Source organism: Rhinoderma darwinii, chromosome 3 (assembly GCF_050947455.1).
Source record: "Rhinoderma darwinii isolate aRhiDar2 chromosome 3, aRhiDar2.hap1, whole genome shotgun sequence".
In the NCBI taxonomy this organism is placed as follows: domain Eukaryota; kingdom Metazoa; phylum Chordata; class Amphibia; order Anura; family Rhinodermatidae; genus Rhinoderma; species Rhinoderma darwinii.
In genome coordinates, this window is record NC_134689.1 from 159,027,445 (window position 1) to 159,050,684 (window position 23,240).

Here is a 23,240-nt window from a genome sequence, read left to right on the forward strand (position 1 = left end):
CCTGACATCGCTGCCCATATGTGGACAGTGTGTCAGGGTCTTCCCCAGAGCGGAGTCCCGGGCAGAGCGCTAGTATAGGCTCTGCTCTGGGGAAGCCTCTGACATCGCTGTCCATACATCGACAATGATGTCAGGGGCTTTCCCAGAGCAGGAGTGCCAGTGATGTCAGGAGCACAGCTGGAGTCCCAGGAAGAGCCTACTAGCGCTCTGCCCGGGACTCCAGCTCTGGGGTTGCCCCTGACATCTCTGTCCATATATGGACAGTGATGTCAGGAGCAGAGCTGGAATCCCAGGCTGCACTCACAACTCTACTATCATATGTACTTTACTCCAGTCACATCCAGAGCTGCACTCACAACTCTACTGTAACATCATGTACTATACTCCAGAGACATCCACAGCTACACTCACAACTCTACTGCAAGATCAGTAGATGCAGATGCAAACATCTTGTCTTATACTCCAAATAAATCTAGAGCTCCAGTCACAACTCTACTATTATATAATGTGCTATACTCCAGTCACATCCAGAGCTGCAGTCACAACTCTACTGTAACATCATGTCCTATACTCCAGTCACATCCAGTGCTGCAGTCACAACTGCACTGTAACATCAGGTCCCATACTCCAAACAAATCCAGAGCTGCAGTCACAAATCTACTGTAGCTCGAGTGCTAGAAGCGTCCACCGAGGGCACTGCGGCAGCATCCACCGAGGGCACTGCGGCAATCTCTACAGTGGGCACTGCGGCAGTATCTACAGAGGGCACTGTGGCACTTTCTAAAAAGGGGCTGCCCAATCTTGACGTGTGTCTGCCAAACGCTGCTAACTGAGCCACCGGACTGCATTTAGCGACACTTAAACTGGAAAGCTGTATTGTTGAAATAAGCATGTGGAGAAATATCTCAAATTTTAAACCTAGCGGTATTATTATAGTAATGTAGTATTATAGTAATATAGTGTTATAGTAGTTCAAATAACTAATTGATTAATAATAATTTTGTATTGTATCAAATTTTAAAGTAATGCGGCCCGTCAACTTCCCATTTTTTCTATATGCGGCCCACTAACCCGGCCAAGTTTGAGACCCCTGATCTAGGGGATGTAGACCCACTAGGCCACTCCGCCATAGCAGAGAGGCAGCTGGCTAAGTCATCAGTCTTATACAAATAGTTCGTAGCACAAGGGTACCTGAGATAGTCCAGACAATGGCAGCGGCTCTGGCATGGATGGGGCTAGATTTGGCATGTTGTGCCAGATGTGGCGAATGATACCAGGAGTGGCAGATGACTCCAGACGTGGCGTATAACCGCAGGCGGCACAACACGACTCTAACACTAGACAGGCTCAGGAACAAAACACAGTACGGGATACAGGTAGCAGGGCACGGGAACACTTGGAGCAGGATAACACTAAGGAACCATTTGCAATACGAACCTGGGAAGACTACAACAACGCTCAGGCAAGGAGTGAAAGGTCAGAGCCGTTTTTATAGTCCATGGTGATTAGGGCTCATTAACAATATTTTACATGTTCGCGCGCTGTCCTTTTAAGGCCGGACACAAGCACGCGCACACTACGGGACACTGCAGAGCGTAGTGGAAGTGAGTGCTGGCGTCTCCTAGGAAGGAGATGCCGGCCAGCACTTACAAGTCCATGGCCGCGGCCGTCGAGGGGCGAGTAGGAACGACGGTCTGCGGCCGTGGATGTTACGTGTAATCTGAGTTTCACTTTTTTAATTGAATTAGTGAAATAAATTAACTTTTTGATATTCTAATTCATTGAGAAGGACTAGTAGATGTCCCTATACCCTCTTAACTAAAAGTAAGGATTTGCTGTAAACTTCGTTTAGTGCAGTAAATTGAGTAATTAACGTTATACAGTATAACTTTTCTAACATAGAGAAAAAGGACAATGGAAACAATTGCACCTGTTCCAAGTTACGAACCCACTAGTGGTTTTGACTTACAAATACTGACATACTGTCATGTGAAAGTGGTGTTAGGCAGTCTGAAAATGGACCAAATATATCAAAGTGGTGTTAGGCAGTACAATCTTAGACAAGGCAGTCTGAAAATGGGCCAAATATATCAAAGTGGTGTTAGGCAGTACAATCTTAGACAAGGCAGTCTGAAAATGGGCCAAATATATCAAAGTGGTGTATGCTGCATGATAAACTTGGTGCATCTAGCTAGATGTTCCAAACACTATTCTCTTCCTTATTCCTCCATGTCTAATTTTAATTCCAATTCTTGCCCCCTATTTGCTAGACCTTGCCCCTTTCCCGCTAAACCACGCCCCTCGACAGGTGTAAACAAAAGTGTGTAAAAACAGTTAATAAATGCCGCACAACATACACACCAGAATTCTGGCCCAATTTGAATATTAAATCTAAATAGTTTTAGTCCAATTTAATATGTAGAAAGCTTGAAAATTTTGATGTAAATCTACACCTGTTCAATGCAGGTATATATTTGTTTTTCTTCCTCTCAGACAGTACATAATGCACAAAATTTTCTTGAGTGTATGTTCACACTGGCGGATAAGCTAGGGTGTTTCCGCAACAGATTTTATTGCATAAAATCCGCTGAGAAGACGTGCAGATATTTTTCCCGCAACATGTACATTTATTCTGCCAAATCGTTGCACTTTTGTTCAGTTTTTCACCATTCAGTTCAATGCGAAGGTAAAAGCCATAACAAAGTTGCAATTTTTGCGGCAGAAAGCCTTGATTCTACTGCAAAAATCGCAGACCTGAAAAATAAGCCCCAAATTTTTTCTTGTTTAAATTTAATAAAGAATTCTCTACTTACTCCCTCTGCCGTTGTCATAGCGATGGCTCCTTATTCCTTCGACTGTTCCCTGTGCAGCCCAGCCTCCTGGAATGACGTTTTATCCCATGTGACTGCTGCAGCCAATCACAGGCTGTAGTGGCCCATGGGCTGTAGCATCATCACAGGAGGCTAGGCTGCACGGAGACCAGAGGGATGCATCGCTATGGCAACGCCAGTGAAGGTAAGTATTCGCTTTTTTTTTTCTTTCTTTTTCTTTACGCTTTCCGCAGTATCTATTTCAGGCGAAAATCTGCATCACAATTTGGTACAAACTTTTGGCCGGTAATCCCCGCGGGGTCTAGGTCGGATACGCTATGTCATTTTTAAGCAACATATCTGACATTTCTGAACATACCCCTAGGCGCACGATACGACTGTGATGTGTGTGCCCCCTGCTGGTTTCTTCATACTCATTTCATGTTGCTTCATTTTTCTTTGGTACCTGTTCTGTGGTTTGTGGTGGTCTTCAAATTCTCAGATATAGAACATTCCTTTTATGTTTCGTTCTTACCAATAATTTTTATTCTATTGAAATCCGGATCAAAGCATTGTGAATGAAAAATATATGATAGTATCAAGCACCCAGTATTCTTAAAAAATGCTTTTGTCTGTACTTTGTAAGATCATCCACAATGTATCGCATATCATTATTCTTGCTTGATTTATTTACCTCGAGAGAATTCAAGTTATCTTAAACTTCTTCTCAAATGTGCTGTCTCTTGGTAGTGGATGGACCATAGTTTGCGTGTAAGGGCTCATTTTACAAGGGTTAATACTATGCATAATGCGCCAATGTCTTGTCTGTATGGATAGAATTGGCACGGAACAAAGTCATAGCGACCTTATATTTATCCGGTCTATAGAGCGCTGAAGTTTTCTAGAAATCCTATTTCAAGGTCCTGTAAGCAAAACTTGGACCTATAAAGTGGTTTTCCCACAAACCATTTTTATCACCTATCCACAGCATTTCTGACACATTTTAGATTGCGGGGACCCCCACGATTACTAGTACAAGGGACTTGAGTCCCCCCTTCCTCCTCAACAGCATAACCGGAGTAAGGATGAGCAGAGTTGAGGAAGCTCTCTGCTGCTAAATACAATTCTATGGTAGTTACGGAAACAACCAAGTGAGAAGTACTGATGAGGAGCAATGGGGTATGCAGTGCCCCAGTACTAGTGATGTTCCCAGAGGTGGGCCCCACATGGATCTAACCCCTGAGGACGCTACAAGTTAGCGAAACATGTCGGGGGGGGGGGGGGGGCTCTATTGGTTTTAATCCCTGCCTCAGCCGAACTTACTGTCTACAATTAGATAAAGGCATTATTTGCTTTTTGACTGACTGTGTGTTCGCTGACACTCAGCATTCACCGTAGTTATCAGATACTCTGCTGCGTTCCCTCCAGCTGTTCACTCTGACTTCGGCTCTCGGCAGTGTAAAATTTTAAACTTATGTGTACGGTTTGTCCCTTGCTATACGTAGCTTAATAAAAATGTAAATTTAATTCCTATTACCATTTGGGTGGTCAGGAAATAGGGTTCTGTTTGCCTGCAGGCATCCCTTCTTTGACTAACATCTTGATAAAGACCCATTCACGGGTTGAAACGTTGCAAGTGTTTTTATGCTTGGTGAATAAATCAAATACACTTCTTGGATTATCTGGAGTGCTGCAGTTCCTTTCTTCGATTGCATATTGATTGTCTCCCTTGGACCTGGGATTCTTTACTGCGTGCACCACCCATGTTTGGGGAGTTGTCCTTTCCCACTTAAGTTTTTTTTATGGCTGTGCTGCTGTTTTCCTGAATATCTAACATTTATCACCTATCCTTTTGATAGGTGATAAATGTGGTTTGTGGGAAACCTTTTAAGCTGTAGTGTTATTAGAAACTGTAGAACTGTACATGCATACTTTGTTTAACCCTAGTTATTTAAAGGGTTATTCCCATCATGGATTCCTACCTATCCTGAAATTAAAGGGGCATAATCCAGCGATTGAAGTCGGACCCCACCGATCAGAAAATGGGAGCATACCCTAGAGATGTGCCATTACTTTCTGTGATGGGAATAACCCTTTAATTCAATAGAACACCACTGGCAATCGTGTTTAAAGAGGCTCTGTCACCAGATTATCAAATCCCTATCTCCTATTGAATGTGATTGGCGCTGCAATGTAGATAACAGCAGTTTGTTTTGTTTTTTTAAAAACGATCATTTTTGCCCAAGTTATGAGCAATTTTATATTTATGCAAATGAGCTTTTCAATGGTCAACTGGGCGTGTTTTCTCGTTTTACCAACTGGGCGTGTCTTGTGTTTTTACCAACTGGGCGTTGTGAATAGAAGTGTATGACGCTGACCAATCAGCGTCATACACTTCTCATCGTTCCCACCCAGCTTCTTTCACTGCAGACACACAGCGTGACATCACCCACAGGTCCTTCAACCTTGGCGTCGGACAGAGAAGATACATGGGCTCCAGCCATCCGAGAGGGTAATATGCTCGTCTCTAGGGAGTTTACTATGCTTACCTGCACACGGTGATGCTGCTGCAGATTCAACTGTACTCTCTCGGACGCCTGGAGCCGATGTCTTCTCTCTTCCGACGCCAAGGTTGAAGGACCTGTGGGTGACGTCACGCTGTGTGTCTGCAATGAAAGAAGCTGGGTGGGAACGATGAGGTCACCCACAGGTCCTTCAACCTTGGCGTCGGACGAGAGAAGACACATCGGCTCCAGGCGTCCGAGAGAGTACAGTTGAATCTGCAGCAGCATCACCGTGTGCAGGTAAGCATAGTAAACTCCCTAGAGACGAGCATATTACCCTCTCGGACGGCTGGAGCCCATGTATCTTCTCTGTCCGACGCCAAGGTTGAAGGACCTGTGGGTGACGTGACGCTGTGTGTCTGCAGTGAAAGAAGCTGGGTGGGAACGATGAGAAGTGTATTACGCTGATTTGTCAGCGTCATACACTTCTATTCACAACGCCCAGTTGGTAAAAACACAATACACGCCCAGTTGGTAAAGCGAGAAAACACGCCCAGTTGTCCATTGAAAAGTCCATTTGCATAAATATAAAATTGCTCATAACTTGGGCAAAAATGATCGTTTTTAAAAAAAAACAAAAAACTTTGCTGTTATCTACATTGCAGCACCGATCATATTCAATAGGAGATAGGGATTTGATAATCTGGTGACAGAGCCTCTTTAATACAAGGAAAGATTTCCACTCCTTGAGCATATAGTACAGTTTAAATTCTTTTCTATCTCTAGCATCCAATGTACCCTGCGGGATTCTGATAACTGTGGCTCAATGGATAGCGATGTTTTATTGTAGCACTGGGGTCCTGTGTGACAACATCTACGCTTAGCTTTATTTTCTCCAAGTGCATTGCTGGACATAAATTGAAGTTCTACAGAAATACACAGCACGAAAACGCTGCGATTTACGCAGCAAAACTTTAAAACCGCACTGAAAAAAAATGCATCAAACGCACCTTCAGGTGCGTTCTTTTCATGCAAATTTCTTGCGGTTTTGCTGTGTATTCTCTGCAGCAAAATCCGCAATATGTGCATGTAGCCTTACTGTACGTATATGTACAGGGGACATAAAGTCTACACACTCCTGTTAAAATGCCAGGTTTTTGTCATGTTACAAAATCAGTCCAAGATGAATAATTTCAGAATTTTTTCTACCTTTAATGTCACCTATAATCTGTGAAATTGTATTGAAAAACAAACTGAAACCTTTTTAGGCCCCATGCACGCGACCAGGTCCGGTCCGTGATTTACGGTCCGCATGTCGGCCGCATCTCCCGGACCGAACACAGTGCAGGGAGCCGGTCTCCTAGCATCATGCTTATCTATGACGCTAGGTGTCACTGCCTCTCCGCGGAACTATCGTCCCGCACTGTAATCATGTTTTCAGCACGCGACAGTATTCCCGCGGGGAGGCAGTGACACCTAGCATCATAGACAAGTATGATGCTAGGAGCCCGGCTCCCTGCACTGTGTTCGGGCCGGGACATGCAGTCGACATGCGGACCGTATATCACGGACCGAACGCGGTCGTGTGCATGGGGCCTTAGGGTGGAAAAATAATGTGGTTGCATAAATATGCACACCCTTAAACTAATACTTTGTCTTTATGACAGCATTCAAAGGGTAATTAAACAGTCTTTTTGGGTATAAGTCTATCAGCATGCCACATCTTAACTTGGCAATTATTGCCCACTCTTCCTTGCAAAAGTGCTCCAAATCTGTCAGATTGCGAGGCATGTCCTGTGTACAGTCCTCTTCAGGTCAACCCACAGATTTTCAATGGGATTCAGGTCTGGGCTCTGGATGGGCCATTACAAAACGTTGATTTTCTTCTGGTGAAGCCATTCTTTTGTTAATTTGGAGGTATGCTTTGGGTCGTTGTCGTGCTGAAAGTTGACATTTCTCTTCATATTCAGCTTTTTAGCAGAGGCCTGCAGGTTTTGTGCCAATATTGACTAATATTTGGAACTGTTCATAATTCCCTCTACCTTGACTAAAGCCCCAGTTCCATCTGCAGAAAAACCGCACCAAGGCATAATTCTGCCTCCACCATGCTTCACTGTGGGTATGGTGTTCTTTTGGTGATGTGCAGTGTTGGCTTTGCGCCAAACATGCCTTTTGGAATTATGGCCAAAAAGTTCACATCAGACCATAACACATTTTCCCACATTCTTTTGGCAGACTTGATGTAGGTCTTTGCAAAACCTAGCCGGGCTTGGATGTTTATCTTTGTTAGAAAAGGCTTCCGTCTTGCCACCCTGCCCCACAGCACAGACATATGAAGAATACGGGAGATTGTATTTACATTCACTACACAACCAGTACCTTCCAGAAAGTCCTGCAGCTCCTTTAATGTTGCTGTAGGCCTCTTGGTAGCCTCCCGGACCAATTTTTGTCTGGTCTTTTCATCAAGTTTTAAGGGACGTCCAGTTCTTGGTAATGTCACTGTTGTGCCAAATGTCATCTACTTCTTGATGACCGTCTTCACTGTGTTCCATAGTATATCTAATGCCTTGGAAATTATTTGGTACCCTTCTCCTGACTGATGCCTTTCAACAATCGGATCCCTTTAATGGGTTTTTATTCTCTTTACGGGCCATGGCTTTTGCTGTCACATGCAACAAAGAAAATGTCAGGAAAATCCTAATAGAACAGCTGAATTTTATATTTGGTTACTCAGAATCGCTATAAATAATGGCAGCTGTGTACTGACTACTATTCAACATGAATTTAATTGTGATTGGCTAATTCTGAACACAACCACACCCCCAATTATAAGAGGGTATTCACACTTATGCAACCACATTATTGTCGTTTTGTTAGTCTTTTTGCCTCCAAATGATTTTAATTTGTTTTTCAATGGAATTGTACAGATTATGGGTCACATTAAGGGTGGAAAAGGTTCTGAAATGATTCATCTTGGACTGATTTTGTAATGTGGCAAAAACCTGTCATTTTAACAGGGGTGTGTAGACTTTTTATATTCACTGTATGTATGTGGGCTGGGTTAACGCACCGTGTATTTATTGTAGAATTTCAGCTGCGGCATCTGCACTGAAACTGCACAACAAAATACAGTTCAATGTAAGTGAATGGGGTCATAACAAACCCCATTCGTTTACATTGTAAAAAATAATATTTAATTCTAGACATTTGAAAATCCAATTTGCAGTTTTTGGTGCGGCTTTTTAGACTGGTTCAAAAGTGTAATTTTGATGCGTAAATCCTTAAAACAGACTACATTTCTGGAGTTATTTCTGCTGAGGTTAATGGCTGCAAATCTCCCTTGGCTTCTTTATGGATCCTGCTGGTTCTAGAATTCTGCATTAGCTTATTAACCTCTGCCTCTAAACTAAGCCTATTATTATTATTATTTATTTTTATTAAGGTTGTTTCTAAAAAATGTTAAGTAGTCTGGTGTCTTTCTCTCCCTTCTGGAGTACCCTTGGAGGTCTCCGGCCTTTGTCTACCTGATGTGTTTAAAGCTCTCCGCAGTAGAAAGTTATGTGGAGATGTCTTCCTCTGTGCATGGAAACCTTATGTTTGATTTCCTCTCACCTCATAATGCTGCCCCATCCTGTTGTGTAGAAAATGAAGAGATAAAACTTATTAAAGATCCTATCTCACACTTTAATAACACTCAAGGTAGTCCCAGTACAAGTGAAATAAGAAAATGCATTCCTTGCCCCTAGCAGAACAATTGCTGATTATATCAGTATGATTGCATTTAGAGACCGATGGAATAGAGCTGTGCACCAGAATAAACATTGTTTTATGCAGACGGTCTACTGAGGCATCCTCCGCCTTGGTTATCTATCACGTCTGCTTTTCTGGGGCCAATAATGTTATTAATGTTCTTTCTTTGTTCTGTTTTTAGCCTCCCAAAATCTGTGATGTTCACTGTAGATTGCACAAAGGACGTGAAAATCTGATAAGTTAGACCATGTAGTCCTGGCACCTACATTTTTATTTATTTCTTTTTTAGACCGCATCACACTAGAAATAAGCTTGAAAACAAATGTTTTATTGTAATTTGTAAAAGCCTTACAGACAATGTCATATTTTCTAGTGTTAAAATGAGTGTTGACTATTCTCAAAGCTTAGTGTTTATCTTCTCTAACTTAGCGATGTACCAACATTAATACTAGAGGTTTTTGCGGCTTGCTCGTGGTAGGAATGACGGAGTGCTCGCTTATTCTTGTTCCTCTCATTGGTGCCTGAAAAATGTTTATCTTTCATAATAAATAATTGTTCAAATTGGAGTTTCTTTACAAGGTAGTAAAAATGCTATAAATCTGGTCTTAGATCAGCGGTTTCATTGTTTATGAGGCAGATATTTATTAAAACAAGGAATTCTTTCTGTTCATATTGACAGAACATTATTGTGCCTTTCAAAATAATACATTCTGTTACAATAGTATATGTTACATATGACGAGTATTCGTAAGAACACCCGTTCCTGATCATTGCCCTGTGTAAACTGGGCAGCCTTCAGCCGGCAAACGAGCAAAAGCTTGTTAGTCGGCTGATCGTATCTTTTATGCATTTTATGCTAAGCACAGTCTTCGGCAACCCCATAGAAATGAATGGAGCGGTGGCCGAGCATGCACACTACTGTCCCATTCCTATGGGGCTCCCAGGACTGGCACGGTAAACCTGTTCTCGTGTTGGGTGGGGGTCCCAGCTGTCAGACCCCCACCGATCAGATGTTTTTTACCTATCCGGTGGATAGGTGATAAATATTGATTATGGGAAAACCCCTATAAGTTATCTCCCAGTCGAAGGATGGATGAGTTAAATTGGATGTAACACAAATGTTAAGGGTGAGAAATTAAGCACTGCTAGATGCGATTATATACTTTTGTGTTATAGGCCTTTTGTCTAATCATCTTCAGTTTTCAGTTTTTTCTTTCTTGATTCTGAAGAATGAGTAACTTGTAACATTTCCACAGGATATATCCTAAATGAGTGGACGAGGCAGTTGTCGCCAGCCACATCCAATGTGACCCCCACCTATCCGACAATTATGACATATCATGTGGAAATAAATATAGGAATCAATGTAAAAATTTTCAGAAAAAAATAACTCTATTCAGAGTGTCTGGCAGACGCTGCTTCATTTAGGCTTGATACCTATGTTATTCAGTTAAGCGATTGTGACAAAGGCCTGGGATAGGCTGAAACGTCAAAGAAAAAAAATCAATTACAAATGAATCATTAATACATTTATACATTATTAATCATTAACCAGTTCAGGACCGGGCTATTTTGCGCCTTCAGGACCAGACACCGTTTAGCCATTTTTAGCACGTGTTAGTTAAATGGCTATAACTTCTTTATTTGTTGGGCTAACGACGTGATTTTTGCGACGTTTTTCCCGTAGACAATGCAGGTTTCATTTTTTATCGTTTTTATACACACCTTTTTTGCTATTTTAGAATTTTTATTCATAAAGTTTGAAAATAATAGTAAAAAAAAAAGCTTTTTTACGTTTCAGCTATTTGTTTTTTGGTAATAACATAGTTTTACCCTAAAATAGACCTTTTATTTGTGATCGTCATTGTCTACCGTAAATTTTAATATATTACATGTCTATATTAGGGTAATTGGGTCAGCGCTAGCGTTACAACAATGATTGGCGGGGGGGACTGTTTTTTTTTGGGGTGGGTATTTTATGTGTATTTATTATTAATTTTTTTTTGCACTTGACTTTACTATTTTTTTATTACTATGGTCTGTCCCCCAAAGGTCAAAAAAGACCTTTGGGGAACTTTTATATATTTTTTTTCTTTCTTTTACACCATGTTTTTCCACTGTAACTGGGGCTGCACAGCAGCCCCAGTTACAGGGGAAATCAGCCCTCTCATAGTGACGATTGTCACTAATAGGACTGTGCTGGGTCTAGTAAGACCCAGCAACAGTCTGCCACTAACGGCACCCGGCGATCATGTGACCAGTCACATGATCGCCGGGAGGAATAGAGACAGCGCCGCTGCTGCTGTCTCTATTCCTATACACAGCGTTCATTGAGCGCTGTGTAAAAAGACATCGGAGAAGACAGAAGCAGCTAAAGCTGCTTCTATCTTCTCCTCAGGTCCCCGGCAGTCACTGACAGCCGGAGATCCGACATTCAGCTGCCCGATCGCGCGGGCAGCAAGTTAAACCCCGATCCGTAAAAAGTCTATGGCTCGGGTTTTAAGGACCCGTCCCTGACCACTGGCCGTAAAAATACAGCCAGCGGTCAGGAACCAGTTAAGTTCTTATCTTGGAAATAAATAACAAAAATTTTTTTTAACATTTTTTCATTGATTCCTATATTCATCTCTACACTTTAGTGCTTGGGTTGTTTTTATTTTTCTTTATACACAAGTTGTGGGGTAGCCAAACCCGAACCCTTATAGCACCTGAACAGTCTATAGAGATTTTTTTATTTAACAAAACTTCTCAATCTCCGTAAGGACAAACAGACCGCCTCTTATGGTGAATTAAGAGGTATTTATTTTGTGTACAAACAGAACTCTATTCAATACGGAACTAATGATACAAGCCATAGCGTGGGTTTATATAATACAAATTACACAGAGCGTATAACACATTCCATCAATTAAATACATTTAGTTCATATGTAAAAGTAATTATAATAATTTTAACTGGTTCAGATTGCACTGGAGTTTTTTGTGTGCAGTCATGGAAAATGTATTCATTGTTGGATTAGAGGGATTTTCTTTAGGATAGGTCTTCAATATCAGATCATAGCTGTCCAACTCCAAGCAGCCCCAACGTTCAGTTTATTAAAGGGGCAGTTACATGGTTTGGTTAAAAAAAAGACGTCTGTACGTTAAATTCAACAAAGGGATGGGAGAAAGTGAAGAGAAATGGGTAAAGTAGAACTTTGTTTTACCTGTATTGATCCAGAGGAAGGAAAAAAACGTGAACCATATTGTCCTAAAGGGAAAATTTCTCACCTGATCCCAAGTGGCTATCGGACTGGCTCAACATTTAACCCCTTAACGCTCCATGACCTACTATTAGGTCATGCTAACTAGAGCGTTCGCGCTCAGTGACCTAATAGTAGGTCATGGAGTAAACACGGCGCCGTTCATGCGGGGCCCGTTCATGAGCTGTGACAGCTGCTGTTTCAGACAGCAGACTATCACAGCTCAATGTGCAGGGACCGATCGCGGAAGTCCCCCGCCGATTAACCCCTTAGAAGCCGCGTTCAATAGCGACCGCGGCTTCTTAAGTGTTAAGCCACAATCGACGGCCCGATCCACGATAGCGGGCCGCGATGGCTACTATGGCAACCGGAATCCTAACAATGGACTCTAGCTACGCCATCGACAGAAACCTAGTAGGTCCTGACGAAGTCAGGACCCACTATGCTTGCTGTGGCCACATTCATACCCTCCCTGGCCCACATACGGGCCGCGGGTTGGACACCTCTAATCTAGAGCTTAATCTTTTTATTTTTTGTTACAGGTCCGAACAGGACAGCAGAATACTTCTTGTGAATTGCCAAAACAGGAGTCTCTCACAGTCCTTTGAAAGCCTTCATGAGGAACCTACAGACAGTTTACTACAGGCTAGTATACATAATTAACACAAACGCTTTTGGATTATTTTTCACACCTTTGACATACACAAAACCTGAATTATAAAATTAAAAATCATATTGTATATGCATACCGAAGTGTATAATAAATGCCACCCAGCACTTTACACACACAGGCCGACGCCTTCATGCAATTTTGCATCAAAGTGTAATGTTTTGTAAAATAAAATTCATAAAAATTCATGGGGCTTACTGTCAGAATGACTGTGACGTCATACTGACAGTTTGAATACGTTACACTACCTAGGTAGTGTAATGTATTCTAACAGCTATCAGAGCTTCAAGTAAAAAAAAAAAGTAAAGAAAAAAGTAAAAAAAAGTTAATAAAAATGTTTTACAAAAGTGTAAAAATAAGATTTTTTTTTCCTATAATAAGTCTCTTATTATAGGACAAAAATGAAAACGTTAAATAACCGTACACATATTTGGTATCACCGCATTCGTAACGACCCAATCTATAAAACTGTAATGTTGTTTTTCTCACATGGCGAACGCCGCAAAAAAACCAAACTAAAAACAATGTCAGAATCACTATTTTTTGGTCACCACCCCTCCCAAAATATAGAATAAAAAAAGTTGCATGTACCCCAAAATAGTACCAATAAAAACTACAGCCCGCTCCGCAAAAAATAAGCCCTTACACCGCTTTTTTGGCTGAAAAAAGTTATGGCTCTCAGAATATGGTGACACAGAAAATATATTATTTCATAAACAAGTGATTCTATTGTGCAAACGCTGCAAAACATAAAAAAGAAATACATATGGTATCGCTGTAATCGTATCGACCCGCAGAATAAAGTAAAACTGTAATTTTTAGAACATAATGAACTCCGTAGGAAATAAAGAATTTAAAAAGCCAAAATCACTGAATTTTGGTCACCAAAGCTCTAAATAAAATGTAATAAAAAGTGATCAAAACGTTGTATGTACCAAAAAATTGTACCAATAAAAACGATAGCTCGTCCCGCCAAAAATAAGCCCCCAGACTGCGCTCAATCGACCAAAAAATAAAAAAAAGTTATGGCTCTGAGAATGTGTTGATACAAAACATTTTTTTTTTTTAACAAATAGATTTTTCTTTGTAGAAGTAGTAAAATATACAAAAATATATATACATATCGTTTTGACCCGCAGAATAACGTAAAGAGGCTCTGTCACCACATTATAAGTGGCCTATCTTATACATGATGTGATCGGCGCTGTAATGTAGATTACAGCAGTGTTTTTTTATTTAGAAAAACGATCATTTTTGACGGAGGTATTCCCTATATTAGCTTTATGCTAATGAGTTTCTCAATGTACAACTGGGCGTGTTTTACTATGTAACCAAGTGGGCGTTGTACAGGGGAGTGTATGACGCTGACCAATCAGCGTCATACACTTCTCTCTATTCATTTACACTGCAGATCGCGATATAGCTATATCGCTATCTGCTGCCACATAAACACACTATAACGCTACTCATGTGTCATGACAATGAATATACATTACCTCCAGCCAGGACGTCATGTGTATTCATTCTCCTGACCACTTCTGTAGCGTCTCTGTGAGTTACAGCATAGCAGGCGTAGTCTCTCGAGATTACGCTGTAAGCTGTCATTCACAGCGAGATCTCGCTGTGCTGTGTTGTAAATCACAGGGACGCTACAGAATTGGTCAGGAGAATGAATACACATGACGTCCTGGCTGGAGGTAATGTATATTCATTGTCATGACACATGAGTAGCGTTATAGTGTGTTTATGTGACTGCAGATAGCGATATAGCTATATCGCGATCTGCAGTGTAAATGAATGGAGAGGAGTGTATGACGTCATACACTCCTCTGTACAACGCCCACTTAGTTATATAGTGAAACACGCCCAGTTGTCCATAGGTCATAACTGATAGTTTTTCTAAATAAAAAACACTGCTGTAATGTACATTACAGCGCCGACCACATCATGTACAATATAGGCTTATATTGACACTTATAATGTGGTGAAAGAGCCTCTTTAAGTTGTCATTTTTACCGCACGGTGATTGTGGTAAAAACGAAACCCAAAAAGCAATAGAGGAATCGCAATTTTTTCCAATTTCACCCCACAAAGAATTTTTGTTTTCAGTTTCCCAGTACATTATATGGTACTTTAAATGGTGTCGATAGAAACTACAACTCCTCCCGCAAAAAATAAGCCCTCACACCGCTCTATTGATGGAAAAATAAAAAAGTTATGGTGTTTCGAAGGCGGGGAGTGAAAAACTAAAATGGAAAAGCAAAAAAGGATCAGTCCTGCAAAGGTTAATTAATTTCTATTAAAAAAATCAATTACTACTACATGTGGGGTATTGTCCTACTCGGGAGAGATTGCGTTACAAATTTAGGGCGACTTTTTCTCCTTTATCCCTTGTGAAAATTAAACAATTCAACGTTTTAATGGACAAAAATTTTGATATTCATTTTCACGGCCTAATTCTACTAAACTCTGCAAAAAAAACTGTGTGGTATAAATGCTCACTATACCGCTAGAAAAATTCCTTGAGAGGTGTAGTTTCCCAAATGCGGTCACTTTTGGGGGGTTTCCACTGTTTTGGTCCCTCCAGGGTGTTGCAAAACATGACATGACACTGAAAACCAATCCAGCAAAATCTGCGCTCCAAAATCCAAATGGCGCTCCTTCCCTTCTGAGCGCTGCTGTGGGTCGTAACAGCAGCTTATTACCACATATGGAGTATTTTCGTAATCAGGAGAAGATGCTTTACAAATGTTAGGGTGCATTTTCTTGTTTATTCCTTGTAAATATTACAAATTTCTATGTTTTTTCAGATTTTCATTTTCACAGACTAACTCCAATAAATATAGCAAAATACCTGTGGGGTCAAAATGCTAACTATACCCCTAGATAAATTTCTTGAGGGGTGTAGTTTCCAAAATGGGGTCACTTTTGGGAAATTTCCACTGTTTTGGCACCACAAGACCTCTTCAAACCTGACATGGTGCCTAAAATATAATATAAAAAAAAGCAGACCCCAAAATCCACTAGATGCTCCTTTGCTTCCGAGGCCTGTAATTCAGTCCATTAGCACACTAGGGCCACATGTGGGATATTTCTAAAAACTGCAGAATCTGGGCAATAAATATTGCGTTGCGTTTTTCTGGTAAAACCTTCTGTGTTACAGATTTTTTTTTACTACAAATGAATTTAGGAAAAAAATATGACATTTGTAAATTTCCCCTCTACTTTGCTTTATTTCCTGTGAAATGCCTAAAGGCTTAAACTTTCTGAATGCTGTTTTGAATACTTTGAGGGGTGCAGTTTTTAAAATGGGGTGATTTATTGGGGGATTCTAATATATAAGGCTTTCAAAACCACTTCACAACTAAACTGGTACCTGTAAAAATGGCCTTTTGAAATTTTCTTGAAAATGTGAGAAAAATGAAAGGATGTTCAAAAAACGATGCAAACATAAAGTAGACATATGGGAAATGGTAACTAGTGACTATTTTGTGTGGTATTATTATCTGTTTTACAAGCAGATACATTTCAATTTAGAAAAATGCTAAATTTTTGCACATTTCCTCTACATTTTGGTGTTTTTCACTAATAAATATTACATTTATCGACCAAATTTTTCCACGATCTTAAAGTACAATATGTCACGAGAAAACAATTTCTCAGAATTGCTTGGATAGATAAAAGCATTCCCAAGTTATTACCACATAAAGTGACACGTCCGATTTGAAAAAATCGGCTGTGCCACAAGGCCAAAACAGGCTGTGTCCTAAAGGGGTTAATAGTAAAGAAGCAACAATTGTTGTTAACCTCCATCCTATGTCACAAATATTTTAGCAGATTAATGAATATTTAAATTGACTATTAGGCCCCATGCACACGACCGTAAAAAACCTCAGTATTTGCGGACCACAATTGCAGTCCGCAAAAACGGAGCCATTCACTTTCATTGAACACTGACACCTTTCCGTAGCACTACGGAAGGGTGTCCGTGCCGTGGAAATTTTCCGGGAATTATGGAACATGTCCGTTCTTTCGCATTTTGCGGGCCGTGCTCCCATACTTTGTATGGGAGCACGGCCCGAAAATGCAGCTGTCAGTCGGCGGCCGGCCGTGCCCGCAATCGCGGGCCGTGATTGCGGGCACGGTCATGTGCATGGGGCCTGAGGCCCCATGCACACGACCGTATCCGCAAATACTGACCATAAATACGGTTCCGTATTGCTTTATAGTCATCAGCAAATCATCAGCAACGTACCCATTTCTGCTGAATGGTATCCGCAAATACGGTCCGTAGTGCATCCGTATATACGGATCCGCAAAAAAGCACGGCCCGAAAATGCGGCTGTCAGTCGGCGGCCGGCCGTGCCCCCAATCACGGGCCGTGATTGTGGGCATGGTCGTGTGCATGGGGCCTTAGTCCAGTGGTTCCCAAACTTCCAGAGGCTGGGACCCACTTTTGGCTGAGGCTTTTGTTTGGGACCCTCCCACTACCATACTTTGCCCCACTTTGTCTGGCGTATGTCAACTTTATTTGCAGTTAGATGATGGTACTTAGCTGGCCCCACATAGTATAATGCCCCTGTAGTGCCTCCCTATACAGTATAATGCCCCTAAAGCTGCCCCTTCACAGTGTAATGCCCCTATAGTGCCTCCCTACACAGTATAATGTCACCATGCAATATAATGCCCCTACAACGTATAATGCACTCATAGCTGCCCCCACACTGTATAATGCCCTCATAGCTGCCCCTATACAGTATATCGGCCCCCATACCCAGTATAATGCCCCCATAGTGCCTAATAAAATACATACTTACCTGCCGAGCTGCTCACTGCTCATCTCATAGTGCATGATGGAGCAAGGAGCCGTCGGCTCCTTGCTCCAATCGTAAATTCAACTGCATCTGCAGCCTGAGAGTGCAGATACCGTTGGAACCCGGACATCGGTGAGTGGCTCACGTCCCCCCGGAAGTCTTCACACGACCCCCAGGTGGTCGCGACCCACGGTTTGGGAAACCCTGCTTTAGTCTATACATAGTCTATAAGGGTTTTCCTGGGACTGTACAAATAAAAGCGACCACACGTTATAATGCATTGTAGTAGCAGTTTTATCTATGGCAACAGACACTTCTACAGAGCACATCCACGTACAAGGAATGCACACATTAGGTTCTCTGTATACTTTCCTCATCAATGGACACAAACTGTGCAGTGCAAGTAACCGGGCTTTTCAAACATCTACCCTGTGACTGAATTACTATAATACATTGAGAATGTGACCATACAGTAAACTTTTATTTGTTCAATCTTGAAAAACCCTGTAAGGGCACGTTCAGATGTATTGGACAATTTCAGCTGCATATTTTGCCACAAATTCATGGCAAATCCGCAACGGATCTGTGGCAAAATCTGCATATGAAACATGTAGATTTTGTTGCATCTTTGTGGCGGGTAAATTGTGTGGTGAAAATTCTCTGATTTCATTGCAGACTTTCCCGCTACATGTGAATTGGGTTTTTAAAACCCCATCCACTTGTGTTGTACTATAAATTACTGTAGATGTGCAATGCAAAATCCGCAGTACACCCACAACGTCTGAACATGCCCTAACTGTCATTCAGTCCTCATGCACACGAACGTAAAAACGCCCATAGACCTCTATTGGCCACGGGTACCTTCCCGTATGCTTACGGGAAGGTGCCCGTGCCGCTGAAAAATATGGAACATGTCCTATTTCAGGCCGTAATAACGGCACGGGCAGGCCCATAGAAGTCTATGGGGCTCCCGTAATTACGGATGGCTACGTGTGTGCACCTGTAATTACGAGAGCGTTGCTAGGCGATGTCAGGGGATAGTCATTGTCCAGGGTGCTGAAAGAGTTAACTGATCGGCAGTAATTCTTTCATCACCCGGGACAGTGACTACCGCTGGAGTTAATAGTATTAAAAGTTAACTTACCTGCTTCTTCCTCCAGTCCGGCCTCCCGGGTTGACGTTTCATCCCATGTGACCGCTGCAGCCAATCACAGGCTGCAGCGGTCACATGGACTGCCGCGTCATCCAGGGAGGTCGGACTGGATGTCAAAAGAGGGACGCGTCACCAAGACAACGGCCGGGGTGCGTATGAACTTCTTTTACTTTCAATCGGTATGGAAACTCTGCCCGAAAGGGCTACCCCTTCTCTCTATCCAGCAGTGATAGAGAGAAGGGGCTCCCGATTTAGTGCAGAGAAGACGGGTCCGTAAATACGGGTGGAATACTGGTGACCCTGGACCCGTATTTACGGGCAAGGATCCGTAAATACTGGTGTAATACGGGTCGAATACGTGTGACAAAGGACCCGTATTTATGCCAGTATTTACGGGAGGACAACAATACGTTCGTGTGCATGAGGCCTCACTATGCAGAACTGTCCAGAAAATGTAACTGCACAAGAAACCATGCAGCCTTCATATGGCGTTAATCTAAATGTTTTGTTTATGTTCTGAGATCAGTATAACACATTTTGGGTTATTTTTATTTTTTTCAATAAATTAAATGTTATCTTCTATTATAAGGCCTCATGCACACTTCAGTTTTTCCCTTCAGGGTGCTATCCGTTTTTGTCACTGATAGCACCCTGAACCCATTCATTTCAATGGGACCATGCACACTTCAGTTTTTTTGACGGTCCGTTGCTCCTTTCCGATCCAAAGTAGAGCAGTCCTACTTTGGCCCGGGATTCCGTGACCGTGAGGCCCATGCAAGTCAATGAGGCCGTCAAAAAAACTGAAGGCACACTGAAGGCATCCGTGTGCCGTCCGTTTGTGACGGAGCCGTTGCCTAGCAACCGCCGGGCGGGCAGAAAAGCATTAGAAAACTATTACACTAATCGGCAGCCACTTGTCTCTATCAATAACTGATAGAGAAAAGAGGCTGCTGATTAAAAATAAAATTCATTTCATACGTACCCGGTCGTTGTCTTGGTGACGAGTCCCTCTTCTTCCTCCAGTCCGACCTTCTTTTGTGACGCGGCAGCCTGTGGTTGGCTGCAGAGGCCGCGGCAGCCTGTGGTTGGCTGCAGAGGCCGCGGCAGCCTGTGGTTGGCTGCAGAGGCCGCGGCAGCCTGTGGTTGGCTGCAGAGGCCGCGGCAGCCTGTGGTTGGCTGCAGAGGCCGCGGCAGCCTGTGGTTGGCTGCAGAGGCCGCGGCAGCCTGTGGTTGGCTGCAGCGGCTACATGAATTGAACGTCATCGCTGGAGGCCGGACAGGAGGAATGTAAGTATGAACTTATATATATTTTTTTATTACATTAAAATTGTATTTTCCGCGCGCCAAGCATGGTACTGTGCAGGGTGCTGAAAGAGTTACCGCCGATCAGTGCAGCCCATTAACTCTTTCAGCACCCTGGACAGTACCATGCTCGGCGCACGGAAACGGAAACAGGGAGTGCACACGGAAACCACACGGCCGCTAAAACGGGTTCACGGACCCGTCAAAAGCGGCCGTGAAAACGGTGACGTAAGTGTGCACGAGGCCTAAGGAGTATTCCCATCGCGAACATTTATGGCATATCCATATGCCATAAATGTCTGATAGATACAGGTCCCACCTCTGGGACCCACACCCATCTCTAGAATGGTGGCCCCCTGACCACAAGTCCTACCTCCGGTCTGTGGGCTCCAGCCACTGAGTTACGAGGTTGCCGGGTGTATGGAAACAGCAGAGCTTGCTGAACTACTCTGTTTCCGTAAGGCCCTGTACACACGGCATGTATTTTGGCTCGTTTTACACGACAAAATATGCGTCAAACGCTTGATTAAGCTTACCATTCAAATCAGTGGGAAAGCATGCAGTTAGTACATACAACACGTTTTTTACGCAAGCGTATTTTAAAAGATGCGTCCTGTATATAAGAAAAAAAAAGGGTCAGGTCAATTCTTACATATTTGGTGACCACCTAAACTATAAACTGAACACATTATTTATCCCACACGGTGAATGCCGTGAAAAAAATACTAAAAACCAATGAAAATGTGTTAAAAAAAAGTAGTATGCATTTCGTTCTGTAAATAATAAGCCTTCCCTCTCTATATTCTCCTTAATAAGAGATTCTAAGTATACAGTCTGGGAGGCTGAACTGTGATGATCTTATAACTGTGAGAGGAACCTGTCTAATCAACAGTTAGGACCTGTTCACACACAGATTTTTGCAGGCATAAAAAATCTGCCTCAGAATTCCTTCAGAAATTTTGAGGCAAATTTTGACCTTCTTGCGCTTTCTTTTCCGCATCTTTCACCCGCGGCCATGAAGCTAATTCAAGGACCACAGACGAAAAACGATAGGAAACGAGCGCCGCGGGTTTTTCTGCCTCCCATTGATTTCAATGGGAGGTCAGAGGCGGAGACAGCGGCCAGAAAGGACATGGCGCTTTTTTCCCCCGACAACAGCTGAAAGCCGCCTGTGGACAAAAAAAATAAAGCCTCTGCCTCCCATTATAATCATTGGGTGATTTTCGGCTATTTTTTGGCGCGGATTCAGACGTGATTTCTGCATCAAAATCTGCGCCAAAAAAACTGTGTGAACAGAGCCTAACTGTGATCAGGGTTTGTATCCCCTTCCTGTATGGTACAGTCTAGGTTTGTCATGATACCAGAATTTGGACTTCGATACCGATCCTTCGTGTAGTATGTCTATTTTCGATACCAAAAGTATACTTTGCGAAAAAAAACAAAAAAAAAACACACAAATAAAAAGTCCTTTCCATTTTCAGATGTGGTTCTCATGGTGTTATGATTTATGAACCTCCATGTGGCTCACATTAATAGTAATTAACCCCATCATGTACCTAAGTCATAATGGGCAACATTGGGTTAATGCGTGAGGTACATGATGGGGTTAATTACTATTAATGTGAGGCACATGGAGGTTCAAGTTCATAACACCATGTGACCCCATAATTTCCCTCACATAATGGCAACATTGGGGTTAACCCCTTAGGGACATGGGCAATTTTGGCCTTGAGGACAGAACATTTTTTTATTGCATCCCACGCTCGTAACTTTAAAATTTTTTTGCTCGATGTAGCTTTCTCGGACTGTTTATTTTATTTTTTTTGGTACATTTACATTATCGTTTAATCTATATAAATTTTTATGTTTGGCAAGAAGGCAGAAAAATCGTTTTTACTTTTTTTACAGCAAACACAATCATCCTAAATGACACTATAAATTTGTTGTGCAGGTTATTATGGTCGCGAAGATGGTCGACACCAAATATGTGTATATTTTATGTATTGGACTTTATTTTAATGTTTATATAAAAATGTGCATTTGTGTATTTTTACAGACCCTTTCTATTTAACACATATATATATATATATATATATATTTATTTTTTTATTTTTTATTTATTTACATTTTTTAACTTTAATGTACTACCAGCATATATTTATATGCCAGTAAATAAGCCTGTGTACTGATAATAAAAAAGCCAGTTATTAGGACAAACCTAAGTATGCCCTTACAGCTAGAAATATGGTTAGGCAGCTGTGGGGTCCTTCATTGGCTATCTGTCCATATAAGATATGTTCCTTTAAATGCTGCGGTCCACTATGATCGTGGCATTCAAGAGGATAACGGCGGAGATCAAAGCTTTCTCTGATCTCCGCTGTTAGAGCGGAGCTGCGTCTGTGTATTACAGCCGTTGCCCCACTCCTGGTCACGCATACACACACTTGTTGTGCAGCGCCGGCTGCATCACATTATTCTAGTAACTAATTTCATGCATTGCAATACGAAGCTGAGCGGTCGCACACCTTAGTATCGAATTACATGAATTCATGGTATTTACCCGTTTGAGGGTGCACAGCATGGAAATAGTATTGATATTTCGATGCATCGTGCAACGCTAGTACAGTCCATGCAGTGTCATCATACCGGAACTTCTGGTTGGCTGCATGAGTGACACATAGATCCCTATTGACTCAAGTAGAAAAGGTGTAGCACCTAAGCTTGTTTATGACTATTGCTAGGCAACGTGTGTTTTTATAATATATATTATGCAGCAAGAAAAAGAACAGCTAAGAGACTGACACATAGCAAGCTTTTGCTTTGTTTAGAGTTTCCCGAAGTAAAAGTTGCAAGCAACCCTGCAAAAACCTGGAGGTTCCTTACAACTTTTCTTTTCCATGTAGAAACCCTAAAGTGGCACATAAAACCTTACCTTCAATTAAGGGCTACTCTTTGATTCTGTGGAGCCCTAGCCTAAAAACTGCCCTAATAGCAGA

The 23,240-nt window shown here is 42.0% G+C and overlaps 1 protein-coding gene across 2 annotated transcripts in view; it reads left to right on the top strand.

The window, feature by feature from the left end:
- TBC1D15 (TBC1 domain family member 15) overlaps nt 1-23,240 on the top strand; it is a 156,951-nt gene that overhangs the window by 78,039 nt on the left and 55,672 nt on the right. For both annotated transcript variants that reach the window (XM_075856961.1, XM_075856962.1), the window contains one exon: nt 12,848-12,950. In XM_075856961.1, coding sequence (XP_075713076.1) covers nt 12,848-12,950 — 103 coding nt within the window. The remainder of the gene's footprint in view (nt 1-12,847; nt 12,951-23,240) is intronic.